Raw genomic sequence first — 26011 nt, 5'->3', positions numbered from 1 at the left:
GTGTAGGGAGAGAGAGATGTTAGAATCCACTCATTCCAACTCCACGAAGTATTAATGATCTCAAAGCTTTTAAATTTTAATAGTTACATATTATAATGTATATCCTAAAAATAGATAACTAGCCCAGAAAAACTATGATTTCAGGACTTTTTTGTTTTTGCTTACAATCAAGCTAAGTAGAAAGAATAGTAAACAAATAGTACTGGTGGCAAGCTGGCATGGAAAGACTCATGAACGCAGAATGCAAATGATTGAAGCTTGAGAAACATTGCCATAACACATGGGGAAACATCCATGTAGGGGCTCTGATGGAGCGGAGCGTATAGCTTAATTCCAAGTACTATAGACTATCAGCTGGAAGCCAGATCTGGCAGGAGGTCTGGCAGGGGGCTGGGAGTTGGGACATTGGCCATTTACCAGCCAGTGCAGAAGCACTGATTCCAATATTTTAGCAACCTGAACAGCTATACTGGTGCATACCAGCTTAGAACCATCGCAAATGTCAGATTTGGGGTTGAGGTCAGTGCACAGGGGCCAAGCACAAGGGCCTGAATGTTATAGGTAACAAGAAAACATTCTAAACAAGTGCTTTCTTGTAGAACTTTCTGCAGTGATAGAAATGTCCTACGTCTGCACTGTCCAATATGGTAGCCACTGGATATGTGGCTAGTGTGACTGCAGAACTGAATATGTCATTTTATTTCATTTAAATTCATTTAAATTTAAGTAGCCACATGTGGCTGCCCTACTAAACAGCTCACATCCAAACAAACAATTCTGTTTGGCCAAGTAGTGTGTAAAGTTGGCCAAAAGGAAAGAAGGAGGTGTCTTCTCCATGTTTCTGTTTCTCTTGCAAAAGCCTTTGGACAGGGTAACTCCAGGCAGGATGCAGTGGAGGGCAGTGAGTGCTGGAAGGTCAGGAGAGGTGAGGGGAAGTGGGTGAACTTATCTGAGTGGGCTGGTTCCCTGTTCATGCCACCCTCTGCCAAGCTAAAGACACTGACCTTACCTTTTCTCCCTTCCAGGATGACACAGAACCATACTTCATTGGAATTTTTTGTTTTGAGGCTGGAATTAAAATCATTGCCCTTGGGTTTGCCTTCCATAAAGGCTCTTACTTGAGGAATGGTTGGAATGTGATGGACTTCGTGGTGGTGCTAACAGGGTAAGTGGCCTGTGCTGTGTTTCTTAGAATTATATTGAATTACGAGGACTTTGGAAACCTAAGGGTTGTTGTGGTCCAGGCTGGGTTCGGGAAGGCTGAGCCCCCGTGTTCTTCTTCAATGTGTATGTGCCTTCTTTCCAGCAACAGCCTCATCTCAGCTGCATATCAGAGCGGATGCTTTCTGTTACAATTAGAATAATAGCTTATTAGAATTGACTGCTTCCAAAGTGCTTTATGTGCATTCTCTCATTTAATCCTCACAACCATCCAATGAATTAGGAAATATTAATATTCCCATGTGACCGTTGAGGAATCTGAAGCACAGAGGGACCTTATTTGAGATCACCCAGCTAGTAAGTGATGAAGCTGGGATTTGAACCTGAGATTATGTGATTCCAGAACTCAAGTTTTTAACTGTTGTGCATGCGTGGTTCTTTTGCTTTGCTTGGGGATATCTTGCCTTTATTTTAAGTTGGTAAATGTTTTCTGAGGACTTCTGGGTGCAAGAGATTGTGATGGGATTATGGACAAAACCAGTCTAAGTAAGGTGCAGTTACTGCAGTTTTGAGGAGTTTTCAGATCTGATACAATGAACCATAATTGAAAGGGGAATGTGTATGCACTTTCCACCAAGGACCCTGTATAAGGTAACACTAGCTGCTATAACAACAATAACAAAAATTCCAAAACTAAGTAATGATTTAAACACAACAGCAGTCTATTTCTCACTCATTGAAAGACCAAAACAGCTGTTCCTTGTTGGCAGGCTTCTTTCCTCCACACAGTGTTTGAGGGACCCAGGCCCTTGCTACATTGTGGTTCCTTATTGTTGACCCACAGGTCAGGTCTGCTTGTCTGCATCAAACCGTGGAAGAGAAATGAGCATGGATGGTGGTATTTGGGAGGTTGTATGGGCCTAGCTGAGACCCTGCATGTAACCTCTTTCACTCATATGCCTTTGGCCAAAATTCAGTCACATGCCCACACATCGCTGCAGGGAAGCTGGGAAACATCAGACTGTGCTTAGAAGGAAACGGAAATGGATTTGGTGGATAGCCAGCCAATCTTTGTCACAGACCCCAAAGCCCTTTATCAGGTCCCAGTCTAGACATTACCATTTTGTGATGATTTCTGGCTCCTTTGCTTACCCACTCCTCTCTCCCAAGCTAAGTCTGTTTCTTCTCTTCCAAGACCCCTGTTTATTGGGAGACCTTCCTCATAGTTCTCCTGCATGGGATCACAGTTCTCCTGTATGTGGTCATAGTTCTGTTCTACGGGATCCTATTTCTCCTCTAGGGTTTGTTGCTGCTCCAGGTCCTGTCTCTCTTGGCAGATGTCATGGGTCTTAGTACCCAAGCTGTGTTGGCTGCGCTCTCACAATTAACGTTTTGAACATATCTGTTGTTTCAAAACAATGTTGCTTCTCACAGAAGCATCATATTGGGCTGTATCATATTGGGCTGTTTCATTAGAGGCATTCAGATCTGAGTGGTCTGTTGCGAGCACTGTGGGCTAGCTCTAGCAGGCTTGGGTGTTCACTGAGGGAGTTCTGTTTGCTGTGCCCACACTTCTTTGGCTTGGGACCTTGGAAGGTTCCTGGGACATATTATGGCATTGGGCACTTATCACTCTCTAGGAAACTCATCTGTGCAAGAGCCCAGTGGTTGACTTTGTTGTTGTTGTTTAAAAAATGTATAATAAAAATAATCAGGGCTTCCCTGGTGGCGCAGTGGTTGAGAGTCCGCCTGCCGATGCAGGGGACACGGATTCGTGCCCCAGTCCGGGAAGATCCCACATGCCACGGAGCAGCTGAGCCCGTGAGCCATGGCCGCTGAGCCTGCGTGTCCGGAGCCTGTGTTCCCCAACAGGAGAGGCCACAACAGTGAGAGGCCCGCATACTGCAAAAAAAAAAAAAGTAATAATAATCAGACATTCAAAAATAAGTAGAGAATAATATAACAAATGCCTGCGTATGCAAATATTCATTCAATGAGTATTTACTGGGCAACTACTATGTGCCAGGCTCTGGGACATAGCAGTGAACAAAACAGACAAAAGCCCCTCCTCTTGTGGAACTGACATTCTAGTGGTGAAGAAAGACAAAATGCATGAATGAATGAAATATCTAGTGTGTTAGATGTTGATGAGGGCTACAGAGAAAAAAAATAAAACAGAGAAGGGATGGGATGTATTATGGGCAGGAGGGCTAGAAGCCAGGGAAGACTTGCATTGGGAAGGTGATATTTGAATGAAAACCTAGAGGAGGTGAGTGAAAAAGCCATGAGGATGTCTGAAGGAGGAGAGTGCCAGGCAGAGAGAACAGCAAGTGCAAAGGCCCTGAGGCTGAACTGTGTCTGGTGTGTTTGATGAACAGTGAGGAGGCCAGCGTGCCTGGAGCAGAGTGGTTGAGGGAAAGAGTGGAGGAGGTGAGGACAGGGAGGTGAGGTGGCAAACTGCCATCAAAATGAAACCTTCATATATAGCACAGGGAACTCTACTCTATACTCTGTAATGACCTATATGGGAAAATAATCTTAAAAAGAGTGGATATATGTACATGTATAGCTGACTCACTTTGCTGTACACCTGAAACTAACACAACATTGTAAATCAGCTATACTCCAATAACAATTTTTTAAAAAATGAAACCTTTGTAATACAGTGTAAGTCCCTGCATTCCCTTCCCTGGCCCCATTCCTTTCTCTCTCCATCCAGAAACACTTTCCTGAATTTTGTGTTTATCATTTCCATTTGTGTATTTACACTTTTATGTAAGAATATAAGACATATATGGTACCTATTTTACATTTTGACTACATAAGTATATAAGAAGTATATATGTGTTGTTATGCATGCCTTAAGTTTCTCTATAAATGTTTTCTTCTACAAACTGCCTTTAACATTCAACATGAGGTCAATCTGATTGACAAGAATAATTCCCATTCATCCATTTTTACTGCTGCATGGTATTCTGTGGTATGAATAGTCTACCATGTATTTGTCCATTTGGGTTGTTTCCAGTTTTGTGCTATTTTGAACCAAGCTGTCTCCTCAGTCTTGCATGTGGATTTCTCTAGGGCATATACCCAGGAGTGGAATTGCTGAGTTGTGTACTGTATGTATCCCCAGCTTCACTAGATATTGCCAAATTGCTCTGCAAAGTGTTTGTACCAATTTATGCTTCCTGGGGCTGACTTTTGTTGCCAGGAGCTGGCTTGACCTTGCTGGTGGGAAGGAGACTTAAAAACCCCTGTTTTTTTGTTTTTTTGGGTTTTTTTAATTAATTAATTTTTGGCTGCATTGGGTCTTTGTTGCTGCGCATGGGCTTTCTCTAGTTGTGGTGAGCAGGGACAATTCATTGAGGTGCACAGGCTTCTCATTGCAGGGGCTTCTCTTGTTGCAGAGCACAGGGTTCTAGGCGTGTGGGCTTCAGTAGTTGTGGCACGTGGGCTCAGTAGTTGTGGCTCCTGGGTTCTAGAGCACAGCCTCAGTAGTTGTGGCGCACTGGCTTAGTTGCTCTGCAGCATGTGGGATCCTCCCAGACCAGGGCTCGAACCCGTGTCCCTTGCATTGGCAGGCAGATTCTTAACCACTGCGCCACCAGGGAAGTCCCAAAACCCCTGTTTTTTTAAAGACACATGCACCCCAGTGTTCATTGCAGCACTATTTACAATAGCCAGGTCATGGAAGCAACCTAAATGTCCATCAACAGATGAATGGATAAAGAAGATGTGGTACATATATGTAATGGAATATTACTCAGCCATAAAAAGGAATGAAATTAGTTCATTTATAGAGCTGTGGATGGACGTAGAGACTGTCATACAGAGCGAAGTAAGTCAGAAAGAGAAAAACAAATAAGGTATATTAATGCATATATGTGGAATCTAGAAAAAATGGTACAGATGAACCAGTCTGCAAGGCAGGAATAGAGACACAGATGTAGAGAACAAACATATGGACACCAAGGGAGGAAGAAAGGGGTGAGATGAACTGGGAGATTGGGATTGACGTATGTACACTACTATGCATAAAATAGATAACTAATGAGAACCTGCTTTATAGCACAGGGAACTCCACTTCACGGTATAGTAGAAACTAACACAACATTGTAAAACAACTATACCCCAATAAAAAACAATTAAATTAAATTTTAAAGAAAACCTGGCTTTTTATAACATGGTTCTTGAAACACCTAGGAAAGCTCACATACTGTTGAGCATGTAGTAAGTCTCAATAAGTGATCAGTAAGTTGAAAGGCGACCATTTAATAGGTCAGTCAGTCTGCTACTTGGATGTTTGTATCTGCTCCTTGATTACAACAAGGTGGCCTTTTCTTTTCTAGTTTCCTGATATCTGCTGGGCCTCTAGAGGAGAAATTCTTCATTTGAGACAGATAGCTTCCGAGTTGGAAGTAATGACATCCATGAACCCTCTGAAATCGCATGCCAAAATTGTGTGTTTGTATATTTTTCTGGTCTGTAGTTTTTTCATTAGAGTCTCAGGGGGTCAAAAGCCACAAGGAGCCACTACTGTAGATTCTATTCATTTCTTAACCTCTTCTCCTTTCCTTCTTTATTTTTCCCCACATTTCCTTCTCTTGTTTTACTCTTACTTCTCCAGTACTCAACCCTTCTTCCTTACTATCTGGTGGTTCTATCTCCTTCAAATCAAGCACATAACTCAAATGTTATTACTTCAAACTGCAAGGGGCGGTTTAGTCTCCTGTTGGGTTATAAGCTAGAAACAGGGAGAGAAGAATAAAAGCCCTGCAAACCTAGCCTTCTGCTCAATGTCAGCGGTGGGGAAATGCAGTAAACTCTTAATTTCGTGTTCTTGGGGGAGGGGACTCAAGTGTATTAATTTGACATTGAGACAAAGATGACTTGAATGTGCACTTTCTGATTAACTCATTGTGTTCTCACATTTTGAAGCAAACCGCAGCGTTAAAACACCATTCATTTTTCATGGATTACCAAGGTTTTGGCCTTCTTTTGTGTGACATTTGGTAGAAAAGATCTTACCCATGGATTTTTGTGTGCTCTGTGTAGCTCAAGGCCCCAGAGAAATTCTAACTTTGTAATTGATCAACCCCTTTTAAAGCAACCTCCCCTTGTATTTGAAGTTCTGATCATTAAACTAAAAATGTGTAAGAGGAAGATTTCAGAAGCTTGGCTATATTTCTGAGATGACAGAGCTTTTACTGTAATGTTCAAATATATGTAAACATCAAAGAGGTCAGATAATACACTTGTACATGTTAAGAAAAGGGGCTGCAAACAGTACCAGGGTAGGAATGAAGATGATTGGTTTTTTTTATTCATGGGCTTAGCACCATACCTGGCATATAGTAGGTGCTCAGTAAAATAAATGCTTGCTAAACTGGAAGGTGGTAACACTTTTGATAATCAGAGTGTTCTGGGGAATTTTCTAAGCTGTTTAAGGAGATGGGGACCATTGCATTGATAGAAATAGTCAAACAGTCCAGGAGCCTATGACAGGTACCCTGACATCAGATAAGGCAGGCAAAGGGCAGATGAGCTCTGGGTCTTTACCTACCCTGACATTTTATGACTGTAAAAAACAAAGGTCCCTTTTTGGAAGGTCCTGTGTACCACCTCAGGTTTTGGGCAGTTTTGTGTTGAGGACAGAAATGAGGAAAAGACCCAACTACTTGGGGACCATCAGGGAACGGATGTTAGCTTTGTTTTCATAGCATCATTGAATGTAAGGGCTCAGTGGACTCTGGCAAGTCCGACTCCTTTTTACTCACAGGGAGTTAAGACACAGAAAGGCTAAGTAATTTGCCCAAGGTCACGTTGAGATGGTGGATAATCAGGAATATTCCAGAATCAGAAGGTATGTTCATATCAGGGAGCCTTGGAGTCCCAGTTTGGGGGGCAGTAGGGGTGGTATAGATAAGTACTGCCACCCCTTGGTTTCTGCCATCAGAACTTTGCCTTCTCTTTCTTTCTCTTGTCCCCCCAAGTACCCAGCCTGTGGTCCCTTTATAGAGAAATAGGGTGCCTCAGAGAGTAATTCCAATTCCCCCTTTTTTCTTAGATGGTTGAAGAAACTGAGGACCAGAAGGGTCAAAATGACTTGGCCAAAGTCACCCACTGCTCGCACTCTCTTCCCTTTTCGATTAATTGAACAGCACTTGTAGTCATTCCTCAGCTTCTCCTCTTTCTTTTACCTCCTGCACAGCTGTTCTGAGTTGCCTGCAAATAAAAACAGCATTCCAAACAACAACAACAACAATAAAACACAAGTAGCATTCTAACTCATGAGACCAATGAACGGCTCCTATAAATGCCAGCTGCGTTTTATTTTAATGTCTCTTTACATTAATCCCTCCCCTCCCCAAGCAGAGGATCAGTCACTCTTGGTACCAAAAGGATCCCCCACTGTGGCACAAATGCTTTTTACCATTCAGAGAGTTTTATCGTTGAGAGGGCATTGATCTTTTTATTGTTCAGAGCATTTGGTTGTCATGATATTTGCTGAACCATGTTCCATCAGGAACCACCTCACTTCCTAGCAGCAGGAGCTTGGTTCTCCATCTTGTAACAACAGCGACAGTGATAATAATGATGCTGGCTGCCATGATTGTTATTGTTATCATTTATTGAGCACTTACTGTGTGCCAGCACTATATTAACAATTTCATGTGCATTATCACGTTTCAGTTGCATAAGCCTTTTTTTAGAGATGAGGGTCCTGCAGTTAGTAAAGGGCAGATCAGGATCTCAACTGCTGTGCTAGAACACATCCCTAAATCTAGGATAACCCTGGGCCCAACTTAAATTCAGGCAAAGAGCTATATCCACCCCAGTATCCTTATGAACATAATACCTGTTATTAACAACAGTGGCAACATTGACAAACTAGAACTTACAAGGCAGTTATAACATGATATACAGTACATGTTTATATGCTCAGCCAATTCTTACAACCCTCTGAGTTAAGTACCATTATTATCGCCATTTCACAGATGAAGAAACTGAGGCTCAAAGAACTTTAAAAACTTGCCCAGAGTCACCCACCTCATAAATAGTAGATCCAGGATTTGAACTCAGGTAGATCTGGATCCAGAATCCATTTTCTTGAGTCCTATTTCCCTAAAGTCAAGTCTTTCAGGAAAGTCAGAGGGATCCTTCCTTTTCTTCCCCATCTTGGGCTCCATTGTGGCAGGAAAAAAAATTGGGCAGATTTCCAGAAATGGTAGATTGGCATAGACTGATGGCTAAGACCTGGGTTTCAAAGTCAGGGGACTCTCTACCAGTGATGAACTCAAGAATGTGAGTTAATCTCTCTGAATCTTGGTTTTCTCACCTGGAAAAGGAGAGTAATGAGAGTGTCTACCTCTTAGAGATGTGGTAGAGAATAAAGAAGGCAATATATGTGTGGCAGATACTGTGACCTGAGCCCCTGGAGCTTTCTGAGTGCTTCAGAAATGGGAGTTGGTGAACTGAAGGGAAAGTTAAAACAGATTCTTTTGGAGGAGTGTGGTTGATGCTGCATGTGCCCCACTCCTTATTTGTACAGCTCACCTTTGGGTTTACCTGCAACTGTGGTGGGCAGTTCCTATGCAAGCTCACCTCTTTGCACCTCCAGTTCTCTCACCTTTCTGCATATGTGTTGGAGAGCCTTCTCCAGAATCTCAGGAGAAGGCGATTTGTTTAGCCCACGTGACAGACACTGAACACCCCCAGGAGCAACCCTTAACCAATGAGCAAGGGAGTCAGTGTATAAATACCCTGGTTTTCCCATTGCTCAGTGAGAAAACTCAGAGGTGTGTTCTACAGCCTCTCAAAGGGTCCTCAACAGGATTGAATCCCAGTTGCTCACAATGAAGCCGTTCATTATACACCATTTACCAACTTTTTGCTTTCTAGTTCACCCCCTGTAGCTCCATGGATCACCTCCCAAGAATCTTTGTCTTGGATCTGCTTTCAGAGGATCCCAAATCAATGCAAGCAGCAATCATCAGAAGCCTAATGGGTTAGAGATTGCAGCACCCTGCTCAGCGCCCAGCACACTTGATTATCAAAAGTTGTCCTCCTTTCTCCCTCCGCCCCCGACTGGGGTGGGGAAAGATTGAGTGAGGGCCAGATGGCCAGGTAATATTGTTCTGTACTGAGCTTCTTGGCCATTTTCCCTGTGTGGTTGGAGAAGACTTTGCCATCTATCTCTCCACAGGTTTGGGGGCTGATCACGGTCTTGTCCTCTTGAATTGCTGTGACAAATGCCAGCCTGCCTCTAGAGAGGCATCTGGCCACTGCTTCTACAGTTTTCAGGGCTAATGACTTCTCTCTTCTCACCAAGGCAGGAGGTAGCTGCCTGGCGGGCAGAGGAAATCTCAATGGAACGGGAAGCAAGTGGGTGCCTGGGGCCAAGGCAGAGGCTGCCAACTGAAAAGTCGCTGTGCTTTGATTTATGCAGGGAGGAACTATAGGACCTGCAGATGCTGTGTTGTGACAGAGGTTGCAGAAGCTGGACAATCTCTCCTCTCTCTGAGAACCTGGGCCTGACCCAGAGACAAAAGTCCCTCACCTTTAGCGGGGTTGTGTAGTAGAAGGGTGAAGCTGAGAACTGGGGGGAGGGGGAACTGGTGGGGGGGTCATTTAGGAAAAAGAAAGAACCCATTTTCATGACTTCTCTGGTTATATTCAGCCCTTTGGTGATCTCATCCAACCTCAGGGGTTTAAGTACTCCTTCTATGTTGATGTTTCCCAAACTTACATCTCCAGCCTGGACCTCTCTCAAAGTACCCACTTTGAGGGAGGAGCTCAGCGGCATCTCGCACTCAAGATGTCCAAAGCTAAACTCCTGATCATCCAATATTGCCCCTCCCTGTCTTCGCCTATCAGTGAATAGCCGCTCTGTCCTTCCAGGAGCTCTGGTCAAAAATCTTGATGCCTCCTCCATCTCTCACACACCCCATGGCCAATCCTTCTGCAAATTCTATAGGTTCCATCTTTAATATGCATTCACTACTTATCCCAACTCCACTGCCACCACCCTGGGCTGAGCCGTCATCATCTCTCGGCTGGTTTGTTAGAGCAGCCTCTGCCCAGGGCTCTCTGCTTCTGCCCTCCTTTCCCACAGCCTGTTATCATCACAAGCAGCCAGAAGGATCCTTTTAGCACCTAAATTAGATCAAATCACTTTTCTGCTCACATCCCTCCTGTGGTTTCTGTCTTGCTCGGTGGAGAATCCAAAGTCCTCAGCATGGCCCACGAGGACCTACCTGCACAATCTGCCCACATCACCTCCCAACCTCATCACCCCCTACCCTCCTCCTCGCTCACTGGGCTTCAGCTTTACCAGGCTCCTGCTGTCTATTTTTTGAACACTTCAGACAAGTTTGAAAACCCAGGGCCTTTGCACTTCGGGTTCTTCTGCCTGTTATGCTCTTTCCCCAAATATCTGCTCCATCCATTCCCTTATCTTCAAGACTTGACTCCAGGGTCCCCTGACCCCTTGTCTACAATTTCAACACTCTCCCAATGCTTCCTGTCCTCTTTCTTCTATTTAGATTTTTTCCACGCACTTAGCACTTTCTGACAAACTGGATATTTTACCTATTTATTTTTTGCCCATCTTCTCCACTAGGTCAAGTACCATGAGGGCAGGGATTTCATTTCTTCTGCCCAAGGTTGTATTCCTCAGTGCCTAGAATAGCGCCTGGCACACAGTAAGTAAGTGTTCAATAAATGTTTTTGACTGAATGAGTGAATCAGTGGTACTTATGACCTACCAATGTTGCGGGAAGTTTCACTGAGAAAACAACTGATCTGAAGGCAGAGAAGTCTCTGCCTGAGTGCTCATGCATGACAGCTGGTCTAGATGACATGGTGCAGTTTGGGAGGGCATTTGGGAGTGTTGCCCTAACTATTGCATATACTGGGGCTGGAATATGCCTACACTTGGTTTTGGTCCTACTCCAGGAGTTGTGGTGTATCTTTTGTGTCATCGCGCTGAATGGACTAAAACTCCTTCAAAATCAGCTTTGTTAGCTACTTTGCATTAATAAAGTGGCAAAAGATGAACAAGGTTGTGCAGAAGGGGAAGGGTCTGAGCAGGGGTGTGTTCTCAGGCCTGCTGTGTGTGGTTGCACACAGAACCAGGCAGCTGGAGTACATTTTCTAAGTGTGTAACTCACCTACGTGTAAACCTCTTTTGGAGAACATTGTGGGCTAAAGAGTATTGAATACTTTACTCCCAAGAGTCCCTTTAGCCCTAAGAAGCTTTGATTTCAGGAGTCGTTTTTTAGGTGGTACTGTAGAGACACAGGCCATGGGTTGTTTTGTTTTCACTGCTCACAGGCATATTTGGAGGCCATCCACAGAATTTCAAGATATGAAACTCTGGCATCAGGGACAGAGGCAGGAAGGAAACCTAAGACTCTTAAGTCCTGCTCTGGGCACTAAAATGTGGCTGGTGCTGTTTCTTTTGCTTCATGTTGGTATTCCAGGGATTACAGGATATTAATAAGATTGAATGGACAGAAGGGATAAGACTGGGAGGTCTTCATAAACTAGACTGAGGAGTTTATACTGGTAGGAAATAGCCCTGGATATTTTCAAAACAGAAACTGTGTAGCAGAAAGTGTGTAGCAGAATCACATCCTATGCAAATTTAACTTACACAAAATCATTGATATGTAATTGGCACACATATAAGAAGAAAAAGGAAGAATATAATAATTGAATAGTGAGGTTATTTCTACCTGTTGTTCCATTTAGTGAACTTTTTCCAAGGAACCAGCATGATACATGTTCTTCATAGATCCCAGTACATCAGTTAGGAATGCTTTTTTCTGCAAGTAACAGAAGAGACAACGAAAGGGGGCTTTCACATTAAAGGCTTTTGTCACCTGACTTAGAAATCCACAAATCAGTGGACCAGGATTAGCTCAGTGATGTCCTTCTATCTTCCACTCCACCTTCCTCAGTGTGTTGAATTTTTACTTCATGCTTTCTTGCCTCAAGCTTGCAAAATGGCTGTCACGTCTCCTCCTCTCACAGCCTCATCCAAAATCAGGAAAATAATGGCAGAAAGAGAAAACTTTCATTGGAGGTTTTTCTCTTTTTAATCTAGGAAGAAAAATCTTTCCTATAAGTTCCCAGCAGGCTTCCCCCTACATCTTATTGGCCATACCTGGGTCACATGACCATTTCTAGCTTCAGGAAAGACCAGAAACATGAATACCTAACATTTTTTCCTATTTTATGGGAGTCTAGCTCTGCCTGTAGGAAAGATGGGAGAAGGAGATGGCTGTGATAGTTAGCAGTGTCTGTCACATGCGCCATACTACTCTCATTCTTTTATATCACATATTATACACACCTATTACTGCCCGGGCTTAAACACACAAAACCATGTGTACTGTCCCTTATGGATGATTTAAGAGTTTTTCAAGGGCATTTTTGAGTATATACAATTTTTCCCTTGTGCACTGACTTCAGAACCATAACTTAACTCTCCCACGTAAGATAAAACATCAGTTTGGAGAGGTGAGTTCAAATCCTGGCTCTGCCACTAAGATGTGTGACTTTGGGAAATGATTTATTCGACCTAGTCCTTGTTTTACTCATCTGTTAAATGAGGCTCATATTAATAACTCATTGGGCTGAGGTGAAGATTAGATGGGATAATTAGTACATAGTAGGGGCTCAATAAAATATAGTCAAGAGGATGGGGGAAGGGGGAGGAGGAAAAAAAGGGGGGAAAGGAGGAAGAGGAGGAAGATTCCTGATTGTGATGGAATAAGTCCTAGAATGGAGATGATTCTAAGTCTGGGATGATTCGGGACTCACTTAGGATAATGGAAATAGGAAGGAAAAGATGGATTTCAGGTCTATTTCACCAAGAAAGAGAACATTCTGGAACATGACAATCAACTGACTATTGGATGGTGTAATGGTGGTGCCATTGCAGGATCACAGGGTACTTCTAGTGGGAAGAACTTATTTCAGTCATGTTGAGGTCCCTGCAAGACATTAAAGCAGAAATATTGCTTTGCAGACAGATGTAGATAAAGTTAAAGCTTGACTAGCCTATCCAGATTTGAGTCATCCACAAAAAGTTGGTTAAATCTGAGAGTGACTGAGCCCTATAGGCATGATGATGTAACAGACAGGAACATGGGGTCAGAGAGGCACCCACACTTAGGGACCTCAGTGATGAAAGAAGCGCAGAGAAGGAAACAGAAGGTGTGGTAGACGGGTAGTTAGGAAGAGAGACATGCCTTAGTCAGCTATGTTGATTGCAACAGAAGAGAAAAGAAAATCTCTGGGGCTTTGGGGCTTTGTACAGGCATGCCTCAGAGATATTGTGGGTTCGGTTCCAGGTCACCACAATAAAGTGAATAGCACAATAAAGCGAGTCACACGAACTTTTTGGTTTCCCAGTGCATATAAAAGTTATGTTTACACTATCTTATAGTTTATTAAATGTGCAATACATTATATCTAAAAAATGTACGTGCCTTAATTTAATAATATTTTATTGCTAAAACATGCTAACCATCATTTGAGCCTTTAGTGAGTTGTAGAGATCACTGATCACAGATCCCTACACCAAATATATTAATAATAATATATATGGGGCTTCCCTGGTGGTGCAGTGCTTGAGAGTCCACCTGCCAATGCAGGGGACACGGGTTCGTGCACGGGTCTGGGAAGATCCCACATGCTGTGGAACGGCTGGGCCTGTGAGCCATGGCCGCTGAGCCTGCGCGTCTGGAACCTGTGCTCCGCAACGGGAGAGGCCACAACAGTGAGAGGCCCGCGTACTATATATATATAATTATTATTATTATTAATGAAAAAGTTTGAAATATTGCGAGAATTACCAAAATGTGAATTTGCTCATGAAGTGAGCAAATGCTATTGGAAAAATGGCACCAATAGACTTGCTGAATGCAGGGTTCCTACAAACCTTCAATTTGTAAAAAATGCAGTATCTCTGAAGCAGAACAATAAAATGAGGTATGCCTGAAAATGGGAGAAAAAGAGGGTTGTTTGTAGGGAAGTTGAGGATGCATGAAATCTTGGCAGTGGAATTCTGATTGAAAAGAAAAGTAAACAATAAGTCTAACCCATTCAGGAAGTTTGGCAAAGAAAGGCAGGAGAGAAACATTTGGTCTTTCCTACCATCTATGCCGAAGATATGATGGGTTAGGTGGTCTCATTGGGGAATAGCTCAGTTTCCTGGGCCTTTTCCTCTCCTTAACAAAATTTCACATCAGAAGTGTAAGATTATGAGCATGTTTAGAAAGATGAAGAAAATGGGCATCACATATTATCATGTATCTCTTCATAAATAAAGTTCTGGTTATATCATACCAAAACATCCAGACAGATTTTCATGAAATGTGGAGGGTACATTTGGGATGGTTTTACTCAATGATGTACAGGAAATTCGCTTGAGATCCACTAGGGCAGCAGAAATTGAGGTACAACTCTGGTTGGCCTCTTCCTGGGAGTGATATGTCTTATGGTTTCAAATCTGAGCCCTACACTGAAAGGTAATTGGGTAGTAGAGTCTTCAAGTTGCAACACTGCTCTGCAACACACCTATTTCTTGTTCAGGCAACTCTAAATGAGAGGGCAACCTGTATACACACACAATGATTAAGACAATGGACTTTGGAGTTGGAACAGATTTAAAACCCAGCTCCACTGTTTACAAGCTGTGTGACCTTGGGCAAGTGATTGTACCTCTCTGAATGTTAGCTTCTTCAACTGGAAAACAGGATAATGATACTCCCTCCCATGTAGAGTTGTTTAATGAGTTAGTATCTGACACATGGTACACTGGGTTTATGAATGGTATTTACCAATGGATGGTCTGAAGAAAGAGAAAGGGATGTGGCACTTCTTTGGACCTCAGCTTCCTCATACGTGAAATGGGAATAATAATTGTACCTACCTCATAAGGTAGGATTCAATGAGATAATATATGTAAAACACTTAGAAACTGGCAGAGAGTAGGTACTCAATGATATTAGCTATTGTAAGACTAATAACTATAATTATAATGATGATAATAATTATTACTACTTCTCCAGGCCCAGGTCCATAGACCGGCAAGTTAACTGTAGAGAACATTTGCTCTTATTAGTTGGGGACCCAAATGCCAACCTCTTCTTCCAATTTGGGGAGAACCCCCCTTTGTGTATCATACTGCTGGACCATGAGACCCCATACTCACAAGTTGAAAGTTGAAGAGGAGAATTCTTCCTCTCTCCACTCCTAGGTAGTCAGGGCATGTGAGTTAAACTCAACCAGTCCTGTGCTTCCTCACCCAAGAATTTGAAAATGGAGGAAGTGACTCAGCCATGAAGTATGGCTCTAGATTCCTTCATGGTAGCCTGCTGCAATGGGGTTGGTCTCGCTGCATTGTCCCCGCCCATTTTCCAAGCCCCCTCATCGGGCCTCTTGTTGTTTATCTGAGCTTCCTAAAAACCCCTTTTATGCCAAAGCCAGCCGGTCAGTTTCTGGGTTTTGCAGCCCAGAACCTAAACCAGCCCTGGGCCAGTGGTTTGTTTGGAGATCCCGGGAAACAGATAGGGGAATAGAGGGCTCAGATAGTGAAGAGGAGGCAGCCAGTAAAACAGACTCACATCTCAAAATCAAACGTATGGTTACCAAAGGGGAAACGTGGGGGGCAGGAGATTGGGATTAACATATCCACACTACTATATATAAAATAGGTAACTAATAAGGACCTACTGTAGAGCACAGGGAATTCTACTCAATACTCTGTAATAACCTAATAACCTATATGGGAAAAGAATCTGAAAAAGAATGGATATATATATATGCACATATATACACATATAAACACACACATACACACACATTAAGCTCCCTGCATACAAACCTTCAAGTTGCTAACTTTCAAAGATGCGAACGTGTGTTCACATGTCCAGTCACATAAGTTAGTTCACGTGCCTGGTGTTATCTGTAAAAGTTGGGTACCTAGGCTAACTTTGCTGGACTTACGAAAAAATTGGACTTAATGAACGCACTCTCGGAATGGAACTCGTTCATATGTAGGGGACTTACTGTGTGTATATATATGTATATACATATATATAACTGATTCACTTTGCTGTATACCTGAAACTAACACAACACTGTAAGTCAACTATACTCCAATAAAAATTTTTTAAAAAAAGAAAAGAAAAATAAACGGGAAAAAATGTTGGATTAGCAAACAAGTTTGTGCTGTGGGCAACTAGCACTTGCTTAATCTCTCTGGAGAACTTTGGGAGGCCAAGTAGAACATGCCCCCCAGAAATCCTGCTCATTTACAACTGCTAGTATCTGTATCTGTGACTAAGGCTCTTTTTCCTGCTACTGTGGAGAGCTGCCTGTACACATGACAGACTGGAAATGCCAATGAACTCACAATCCCTGGAGGGCAGCCCTCAATCAGTGACTCTCATAAGCAGGTGTTGGACAATTCTGAGGTATATATTTTGCATGCATTCTCAGAGTTTTCTTATGGAATTAATCTTTAATGGCTTAATGTGGTAGTTGGTGTAGTAGCACAGCCCTTAGGGGATGCCTTCTTTACCCTGTATTAATTTCCCATTCCTTAACAGTGTTATTTGTGTTTTCCAACTACTCTTACTTGAATTCTGTCTCAAGACCTGCTTCTGGGAGAATTTTAGATAAGACAGTTCCTAAAACCTTATATATTTACTTATATTTCACTTTATCAATATACATAGAGTAGTTACAAACTATAATACCAGTGTTGCTAACAATAAACCTAATGAGAAAAAGAAAAAAAAAAAAAAAAAAAAAGAACATGCCCCTCAGAGTTAGCCCACCAAAGAAGTAAGGGAGCTGGGAGGGGGAATCCTTCTGGGCTGTGAGCTCTCTGGGTCTCCTGGCTTGCCCTACATTTGGGTTGAACACGCTTCTGTGGCCAGGAAATCATAGATGGTCACAGTGAAGTGTGGGACACAGGCATGACACCCACAGTATCTGCCTTGCAGGCCACACTTACCTAGTTCTGCCGTGAATTGTCATTCAACTGCTTAGGTTTCCTAGTGAAGCATTTGGAGAATCAGTTCATCTCTAAGGCTCACCCTGTTGGCCCCAAGTAGGAAGTGAGAACAGTTGCTCCATAGGGAAGGGATAAATGAAGGGCGGCTGAAAGCCTGACCCTTGTCCTTTGGGGAGTTTTGGCTCCATCGATATTCCTGAGACAAGGCACTCCCTCTCCTTCCTGGCCTAGTGGGTCACAGGATTTCTGTGCAGAGAAGAGCAGAGGTCAGCGTGCATTGAAGGCACGGAAATTCGAAGCAGAAGAGCCAAACAGGGTCCAGGTGGGATCCAGGACCCAGGATTAGGGATGAGTTAGCAACATTTTTTACTGTCTTTGGCTGGCAACAACTGAGTAGAATTTGTTCCAGGAAGGGAGAAATGAGCAAACTGGGCCTCTCACTGGGAGGTGAGAATTGCATCAGCAGGGTAGCCTCTCCATTGGAGATGGCACAGCAGACCATGTGTTCACTCCTGAAAAAGGAATAAGTGTGGGTCCTCTATTCCTCTTGTGGGGTTTTATGTAGCCCAGAAACAGGGAAACATTTGAAGGATGTATTAGAATGCAGTCAGTGGCATGTAACAGAAAATCCAACTCATGGTGGCTTAAACAAATAGGGGCTTATTCATTCTCATGTGACAAACTGTCTGGAATGGGTACTGGTTGGCACTGGCTGACATCTCTGCAATATTCCTGGCCTTTACCTCATGGTTGCGGAATGGTTGCTAGAGCTCCTAGCATCACGTCCACATTCAAGGCAGGGAAGAAGCAGGTTGGCAGTTTGGGTGAGACTCAGCTGTGTGCTTTACCTGGTCTCAGTTGAGCTCATTCAAGCATCTGTGGTCAGCTGTGGGGCAGTTGGGTGGCTCTCCTGTTTGGGTGCTGGCTGGCTGTAGGCTGGTCTAGGGTGGCCTTGGCTGGGACCACTGTGCTCTGCGCCATATAGTCTTGTCCTCCAACAGGATAGCTTGAGCTTGTTCACAAGGAAGAAGCAGGGTTCTAGGAGAAAGAGGAAGCACACAGGTCTCTGGAGGGCTAGTCCTAGGAATGGACACCCTCAATTTGGCCCCTGTTGGCCAAAGCAAGCAGTGAGCCTAGTCCATATACAAGGGGTGGGGCAATAGACCCCCCAACTCTTGGTGGGAGAGCAATACATCACATTGCAAAGGGTGTATATCCAAGAAGTTATTCATTGGGGCCATTGGGGCCCCAATTCCTATCCTCTGAGGCCATCTGCCCCATTCCTTTCCATTCCTGACTCTTAGCAAGAAGTGGGGATGATGTGTTATTATTACCATGTCACTCACACAGTGAAAAGGAGAGAAAATGCCAACAAAGGCTCTGCTGAGAGCCCAGGACTGGTCATACAGCCACCTAGGAATTAAAGGTGAGGAAGATTACACAGCCTCCTCAGATTCCTTCCGCTTTTATCAAATCTCGACTTGATATCTGAGTTCTGAGCCCTCGTGGGTGGTTGAAGCAAGAGAAAAGATTTCTTGCCTGCCACGTTTGTTTTTTTGTTTGTTTTTGGCGGCGTCTCTTCATGGCGGCACGCGGGCTTCTCTCTAGTTACAGTGCGTGAGCTTCTGTTTAGGTGCGGCGTGCAGGTTTTCTCTCTCTAGTTGCGGTGTGCAGATGCCAAGGCATGTGGGCTCTGTAGTTGTGGCGGGCCGGCTCCAGAGCATTTGGGCTCTGTAGTTTGCAGCACATGGGCTCTCTCACTGAAGTGCACGAGCTCTCTCGTTGAGGTGCGTGAGCTCAGTAGTTGTGGCGTGTGGGCTTAGTTGCCCCACGGCTTGTGGGATCTTAGTTCCCCGGCCAGGGATCTATCCCACATCCCCTGCATTGGAAGACAGATTCTTTACCACTGGACCACCAGGGAAGTCTCTTGCCTGCCATGTTGAACTGGCATAGTTCACAGTCACGCATCCCAGCTCCCTATGTCAACGGGAGCTTTTGATTTCATTTTTCCTTTTAAACATCACTCACTCCTGATTATAGCTGGATGGAAACCTCATTCTGATTCTGTCAGCTCGGAGGGACAGAGGCCAGGCTGGTGGGCATCTGTGTGGAAACCTTTTTGTTCATCCCTTCCCTTTCATACCCCAACTCTTTTTTTTTTGGTTTCTGCCTTCTTTTTTGTAGCTACTCCCACCTCTCTTCCCTCCTGGAATTCTAGCTTTATGAGAACCCAGACCAGTGGGGGAGGTCAACCTCAAAGAAAGGAAATTGGCATTAATTGAGCACTTCCTATGTGCCAGGCCCCTTACATACCTTATCACCTTCAAACCTCCCCTCAGCTCCATGAATATTATCACAGATGAGGAAAACTAGACTCAGAGAGGCAAAGCCACATGTCCAAAGTCACACAAATAGGAGGTCCTGGAGCCAGGATTTTGGATGCAGATCCACCCCACTGCACAGCCAGGCTTCCTTCTGTCCACTATCGCATGTTAGAGGGAGAAAATAAGAAAAGGGACGCCTGCCTCCTATATCAGCAGTACCTGCCCACTCACCTCAGGACCTTTGCACATGCAACTGCTTGTGTCTGCAATATGCTCTCTTCTCTGTGTCTGGTTACTTCTTACTCAGACATGATACTTAAAGTGTTTAACATCCAGAGTGGCATGGGCCCTGACCAATTAGAAAGGAGGCTCCCTTTTTTTGTGCCAAGTGTGGACCCTTCATGGGGAGGTCCAGGAGACTTGGGAGGGGGCTGCGGTGCTGAGGGGCACTCATGGGGTTCAAGGAAGTACATATTTACTGATATAAATAGTTTCTTCCTCCAGAATGCCTTCCTGGCCTCCCCACCTAATGCCCACCATGAGGCCAGCTTAGATGTCTTCTTTATGGGCATCTGGTGGCATCTGTGTGAAACCTTTCACCATTGTTTACTGGGTTAATCATCTATCTTCTTCCTCTGGAAGGCAAAGACTGAACTCAGAACCTAGTACAGAACCTGAGAATGGGGCTTAGTAAACATCTATTGAAAGAATAAGTGAATGAATGAATGAACGAATAGCTGGTGGTAGAGAAAACCATGCCTTTTGGTAGGTTTGCATAGACGTTGCTGAAAGGTAGACAGTGGGAAAAACGGGATATCCTTGATTTTAGTCTTGTGCTCTGCAGTGGGAGTGAAGGAACAGAGACACAGGAGCTGCCAAGGTTCCCCTCTCAATCTGACCTTGTGCCAGGGGCTGTGCCACCCTGGGGGGAATCCTGGGAAGCCTTGGGCACCAAGAGCAGTGGGGACACAGGGGGCTGGGGGAAAGCCCCTAATTTCCCATTCTCTAGTCCTTTCTAAAGGAGTGGGCAAAGGTTAGCATGTTTTTTTTTTTGTTTTTTTTGTTTTGTGGTACGCGGGCCTCTCACTGCTGTGGCCTCTCCCGTTGCGGAGCACAGGCTCCGGACGCGTAGGCTCAGCGGCCATGGCTCACGGGCCCAGCCACTCCGCGGCATGTGGGATCTTCCCGGACCGGGGTATGAACTCCTGTCCCCTGCATCAGCAGGCGGACACTCAACCACTGCGCCACCAGGGAAGCCCAGGTTAGCATGTTTTTAAACGGTAGGTTCAACAGCAAAGCCCACTGATCAAGAGCCAGATTCTGGACTTAGACAGACGTGGGCTTCCCCAGCATCTAGCTGTGGGACCTGCGGCAGTTACAATCAACACTGACATTCATTGAGAATTTACCATTGTGGCCGATGCTGTTCTCAACCCTTGGAGTAAATTATCTCATTTAATCCTCCAAGAATATCCCTCTTGGTAGGTGCTGTCATTGTCCCCATTTCACAGCTGGGAAAACAAGGACAGAATGGCTGAGGGGCCCCCTGAGAAGAGAGAAGGGAAGGGCCAGGACAGGGACCCAGGCATTTGGATGCTGCCCACTTGCCTCCACTCCTCTGCTGACCTCTGGTGTACCTTCTTTTCTCTCTGAGCCTCAGTTTCCTCATCTGAGGAATGGGGCTTATACCTATTTTGCAGCGTGAATAAAGATATTCGTAATAATGGTGAGCACAGATACAATGCATGCTGTGGCCAGGCTCTCTGCTTTAAGGACTTTACAAGGATCAGCGCATTCAGCCCCTGTCTCCCCATGGGGTGTGAACTGTCATCATTCCCATTTTATAGATGAGAAGACCGAGGCTCAGAAAAGCTAGAGGACTTGACCCAAGACACACAGCTAGGAAGTTGAGGCATTGGGATTTACATGAGGAAGCTTGACCCTGGGATCGAAGCTCTTAATAGCCACACTCAATACACGGAGAGAAGGTGTTTGATTCGGTGATTATCTGATGTGGGAATCAGGGAGGTAAAGACCCTGCTTCCAGACGTCCGCTGCTTAACTTGGCTCCAAAGGGGTGGTGGCTGGTGGATGCAGTGCTGTCTGAGAGAGTTTAGCTGGATACACGGCAACTGGCAACCGTTCTCTTGTTGATAATAATAATTGCTCTCATTTACAGTGTGCTTGTTTTGTGCGCCAGGGGCTTGTCTAAACCCTTTGCATAGATCCACTCATTGGTGCCCCACAGTGACTCTGAAATTGGGGCCGTTGGCACCGCTGCTTGTGCATGAGACCCCAGGAATGAGGTCAATGATCTGACCTGCACCCCTCAACCAGATCGAGGTCAGCGTTAGCCCAACTCAGGCCCCGATCCAAGGCTGTGTACAAGCCAGTTTCCACATCTCTAGGGGTCCATCTTCTTCACCTGACATAGGAGGTACTGAACTTAGTATGACTCTGACAAAAGAACTCTGATCATTGTTGCCCAAATCTGCCATCTTCTCCGTCTTAATTAAGGCAGCTTCATCATTCCAGGTGCTGGGGCCCCAAACCTCAGGGTCTTTCTCTATTCCTCTTTATCTCAACCACTACATCCAACCTATTAGCAAATCTTGTTGGCTTCTCCTTCAGCATCTACCCAGAAATCCACCTGCTTCTCATCACCTTCACAGTCCTACTCTGGCCGTGACCCCATATCCTGGTCTCTTTTTTTTTTTTTTTTTTGCCGTACGCGGGCCTCTCACTGTTGTGGCCTCTTCCGTCGCGGAGCACAGGCTCCAGACGCGCAGGCTCAGTGGCCATGGCTCACGGGCCCAGCCGCTCCGTGGCATGTGGGATCTTCCCGGACCGGGGCACAAACCTGTGTCCCCTGCATCGGCAGGCGGACCCCCAACCACTGCGCCACCAGGGAAGCCCCTGTATCATTTTTTTAGAGTCCTCATATATGTGGTATCATATGATATTTGTCTTTCTCTGTCAGGCTTACTTCACTTAGTATGATAATCCCATTTTAACCATTTTTTTTAAATTTTTAATTTTATTTTATTTATTTATTTTTTTTGCGGTATGCGGGCCTCTCACTGTTGTGGCCTCTCCCGTTGCGGAGCACAGGCTCCGGACGCGCAGGCTCAACAGCCATGGCTCACGGGCCCAACCGCTCTGCGGCATGTGGGATCCTCCCAGACCGGGGCACGAACCCGTGTCCCCTGCATCGGCAGGCGGACTCTCAACCACTGCGCCACCAGGGAAGCCCCATTTTAACCATTTTTAAGTGTACCGTTCAGTGGCATTAAGGAGGTGTCTTGCGACCATCACCACCATCCATCCCCCGAACTTTGTCATCTTCCCAAACTGAAACTCTGTCCCCATTAAACACTAACTCCCCATTCCCCCCCACCCAGTCCCTGGCAACCCCCATTCTACTTTCTGTCTCATGAATTTGACTCCTCTAGGGACCTCATATGAGTGGAATTATACAGTATTTGTCCTTTTTTGACTGGCTTATTTCACTGAGGGTAATGTCCTCAATTCATCCATGTTGTACCATGTGTCATAACGTCTTTCCTTTTTTTTTTTTTTTTTTTTTACGTCTTTCCTTTTTAAGGCGGAATAATATTCCATTGTCTGGATGGACCACATTTTGTTTATTCAGTCATCCATTAATGGACACTTGGGTTGCTTCCACCTTTTGGTTATTACAAATAATGCTGCAATGAACATTGGTTGTGCAAGGATCTATTTAAGTCCCTGCTTTCAATTCTTTTGGGTATATACCCAGAAGTAAAATTGCTGGATCATTGTTCTTCCATTTTTTTAAAAAAATCAAGATTTTTACTCACTGGGGCCCTGGAGGTCTCATTAGCTAAAGCTTTCCTGGGACATTTTGAAACTAGAAATAGGGGTGAGGGGTACAGTTGCGGGCGGGGTGGGGGGGCGACAGCTCTTGTGTCAGCTTTTTTTAAACAAACCAGGAGGAAGATGTGTGAAATCCCTCCCTCCCCACCCCACCCGCTCCAGTATCTCAAAATACCCCCCTGCTTCAGGAAATGGCTGTGGTATCAGGAAGGCAGCGTGTGGCATCTGAGACACAATATCACAAGTGGCTGCGAGCCCAGAGAGAAACCAGGACAGACGCGCTGGGGACACGGGCTGGAGATGGAGCTAATTTTAGGGGCTGAAGAGGCTGAGAGAAAGGGCGGGGGGGAGTGCGCGCGTTCTCGCGCGCATGCGCAGGCGTGGCATGCACACACACAGTGTCGGAGGCCTCGTGGGGGAGGAGCTGCTGAATAAGTTACCTTAGGGAAGGTAAAGCTAACAGGAAGGGGACCAAGACCCAACACAGGGGGGTGGTAGGTAAGTCCCAAGGTGTGAACCCCAGGATCATGGCGATGGTCGGTGTTAGTCGACAAGTGTACTAGAGACGACTGCATTTATGGAGACTTGGCTGTGTGAGGCACTTCACCCACATTATCTTGATGGTCATTCCCTGAGAAAGACACCATTATGATCTTCCATTTATGAGCAGGGAAACTGAGGCACTGAACTAAATAACTTCCTCCATAAGAAGCTCCAAGGGAAATTCTCAATAAATGGTAGTGGTGGTTTTGTTATGTTTTGGGATGATATTGGCAGGTAAAGGGGAAATTTTCTATTAATTCAAAAATTGCTTACTGAGGGGCTTCCCTGGTGGCGCAGTGGTTGAGAGTCCACCTGCTGATGCAGGGGACACGGGTTCGTGCCCCAGTCCGGGAAGATCCCACATGCCGCGGAGCGGCTAGGCCCGTGAGCCATGGCTGCTGAGCCTGCGCGTCCGGAGCCTGTGCTCCACAACGGGAGAGGCCACAACAGTGAGAGGCCCGCGTACTGCAAAAAAAAAAAAAAAAAAAAAAATTGCTTACAGAGTTCCTACTATGTACCAGGCCCTGAGAATACAGTGGTCAATAAGACAGATATCTTTCCTGCCCTAGTGAACTTCAGCCTAGCTACACTGCACTCATCAGCCTAATAATTCTCTTATATTGTGGTAAGAATAAAAACTAGCACTTACTATGAGCCAGGCGCTGTTCTGAGCCCTTTTCGAATATTAGCTCATTTAATCTTCACAAAGGTCCTATAAGGTAAGTGTTGTTATTATCCATATTTTATATGTGAGGAATGTGAGGCACAGAGAGATTAAGTAATTTGCCCAAGGTCACACAGCTAGTGACCCAAACCCGGGAGGGTGGTCGCAGAGTCTGTGTTCTTTACCACTGTGCTTTCCTGCCCCTCTGATAAAAAATAATCTTTAGTCACATTGAGGTATTGCTATGTGCTGTGCCCCTCACACACATCTCGCTGGACCCTGGCAACAATCGGACGTGGCTTGTTCTCAATGATCCCCATTTTATGGAGAGAGAAACTGAAGCCCAGAGAGCTTAAATAGTTTGCTCAAGATCTTGCAGCTGAGGACTCTGGAGTCGCAAATTTGGGGTGGCCTTGGACCCTGCAACTGAGGCTCCAGTGGCTCATAGCAGGGAGGCTTTTATAGGTGCATTTATTGCATTTTCTCTGCTTCTGTGTAAAGATAAACACTCCAAGTCCCTTTGCTGTAAACTGTGGGACGTAATTATTTAACGGAAGGTAAATGCTTTAGAGATGGAAATTGCTGTGCTTTTTTCCCTAGGCATTGTTGCCTGCATACTAATGCAACACAATGTGTCTTTCTTCTGTCAGGCATTTTAGACAAATTCTATTTTCCTCAAAATATTTTGCCAGAGAAAATAGCAAATGGGAAAGAAATTCAGAGACACAGGCAGGGAGAGGAAACCATTCTCTTGGGTTTAAATAGAACAGCTGAGTAGCTAAGAGCATGGATCTCGGGTTAGGCAGATGCCAATTTTCAGCTTATTTCCTCCCAGCAAGCAAGATGCTGGTTCTCTGTGTGCCTCAGTCTACCCATTTGTCCAGTGAGGAGGGTATAACTGGACCTGCCTCTCACCGGTTTACCGATTCCCTCTTTAGCTGTGTCTAATCTGCTGTTAACCATGCCCATTAAGTTTTTTAATTCCGAGTATTAAAATTTTCATTTCTATGAGTTCCATCTGGTCCCTTTCAACCTGCCTCATATTTTGTAGTAAATTTGTTTCCCTTTTTATTTTAAACATCTTTATTGGAGTATAATTGCTTTACAATGGTGTGTTAGTTTCTGCTTTATAACAAAGTGAATCAGTTATACGTATACATATATCCCCATATCTCTTCCCTCTTGGGTCTCCCTCCCTCCCACCCTCCCTATCCCACCCCTCTAGGTGGTCACAAAGCATTGAGCTGATCTCCCTGTGCTATGCGGCTGCTTCCCACTGGCTATCTATTTTACATTTGGTAGTGTATATTTGTCCATGCCACTCTCTCACTTTGTCCCAGTTTACCCTTCCCCCTCCCCGTTTCCTCAAGTCCATTCTCTAGTAGGTCTGCGTCTTTATTCCCGTCTTGCCCCTAGATTCTTCATGAC

The 26011-nt window shown here is 44.8% G+C and overlaps 1 protein-coding gene across 3 annotated transcripts in view; it reads left to right on the top strand.

The window, feature by feature from the left end:
* CACNA1A (calcium voltage-gated channel subunit alpha1 A) overlaps positions 1 to 26011 on the top strand; it is a 238334-nt gene that overhangs the window by 44958 nt on the left and 167365 nt on the right. For all 3 annotated transcript variants that reach the window (XM_060092233.1, XM_060092235.1, XM_060092236.1), the window contains exon 3: positions 1026 to 1165. In XM_060092233.1, coding sequence (XP_059948216.1) covers positions 1026 to 1165 — 140 coding nt within the window. The remainder of the gene's footprint in view (positions 1 to 1025; positions 1166 to 26011) is intronic.

The sequence above is a fragment of the Mesoplodon densirostris genome, chromosome 3, assembly GCF_025265405.1.
Source record: "Mesoplodon densirostris isolate mMesDen1 chromosome 3, mMesDen1 primary haplotype, whole genome shotgun sequence".
Classification (NCBI taxonomy): domain Eukaryota; kingdom Metazoa; phylum Chordata; class Mammalia; order Artiodactyla; family Ziphiidae; genus Mesoplodon; species Mesoplodon densirostris.
Note: the sequence above shows the minus strand (reverse complement) of the source record. Positions and strands in the feature narration are given on the sequence as shown.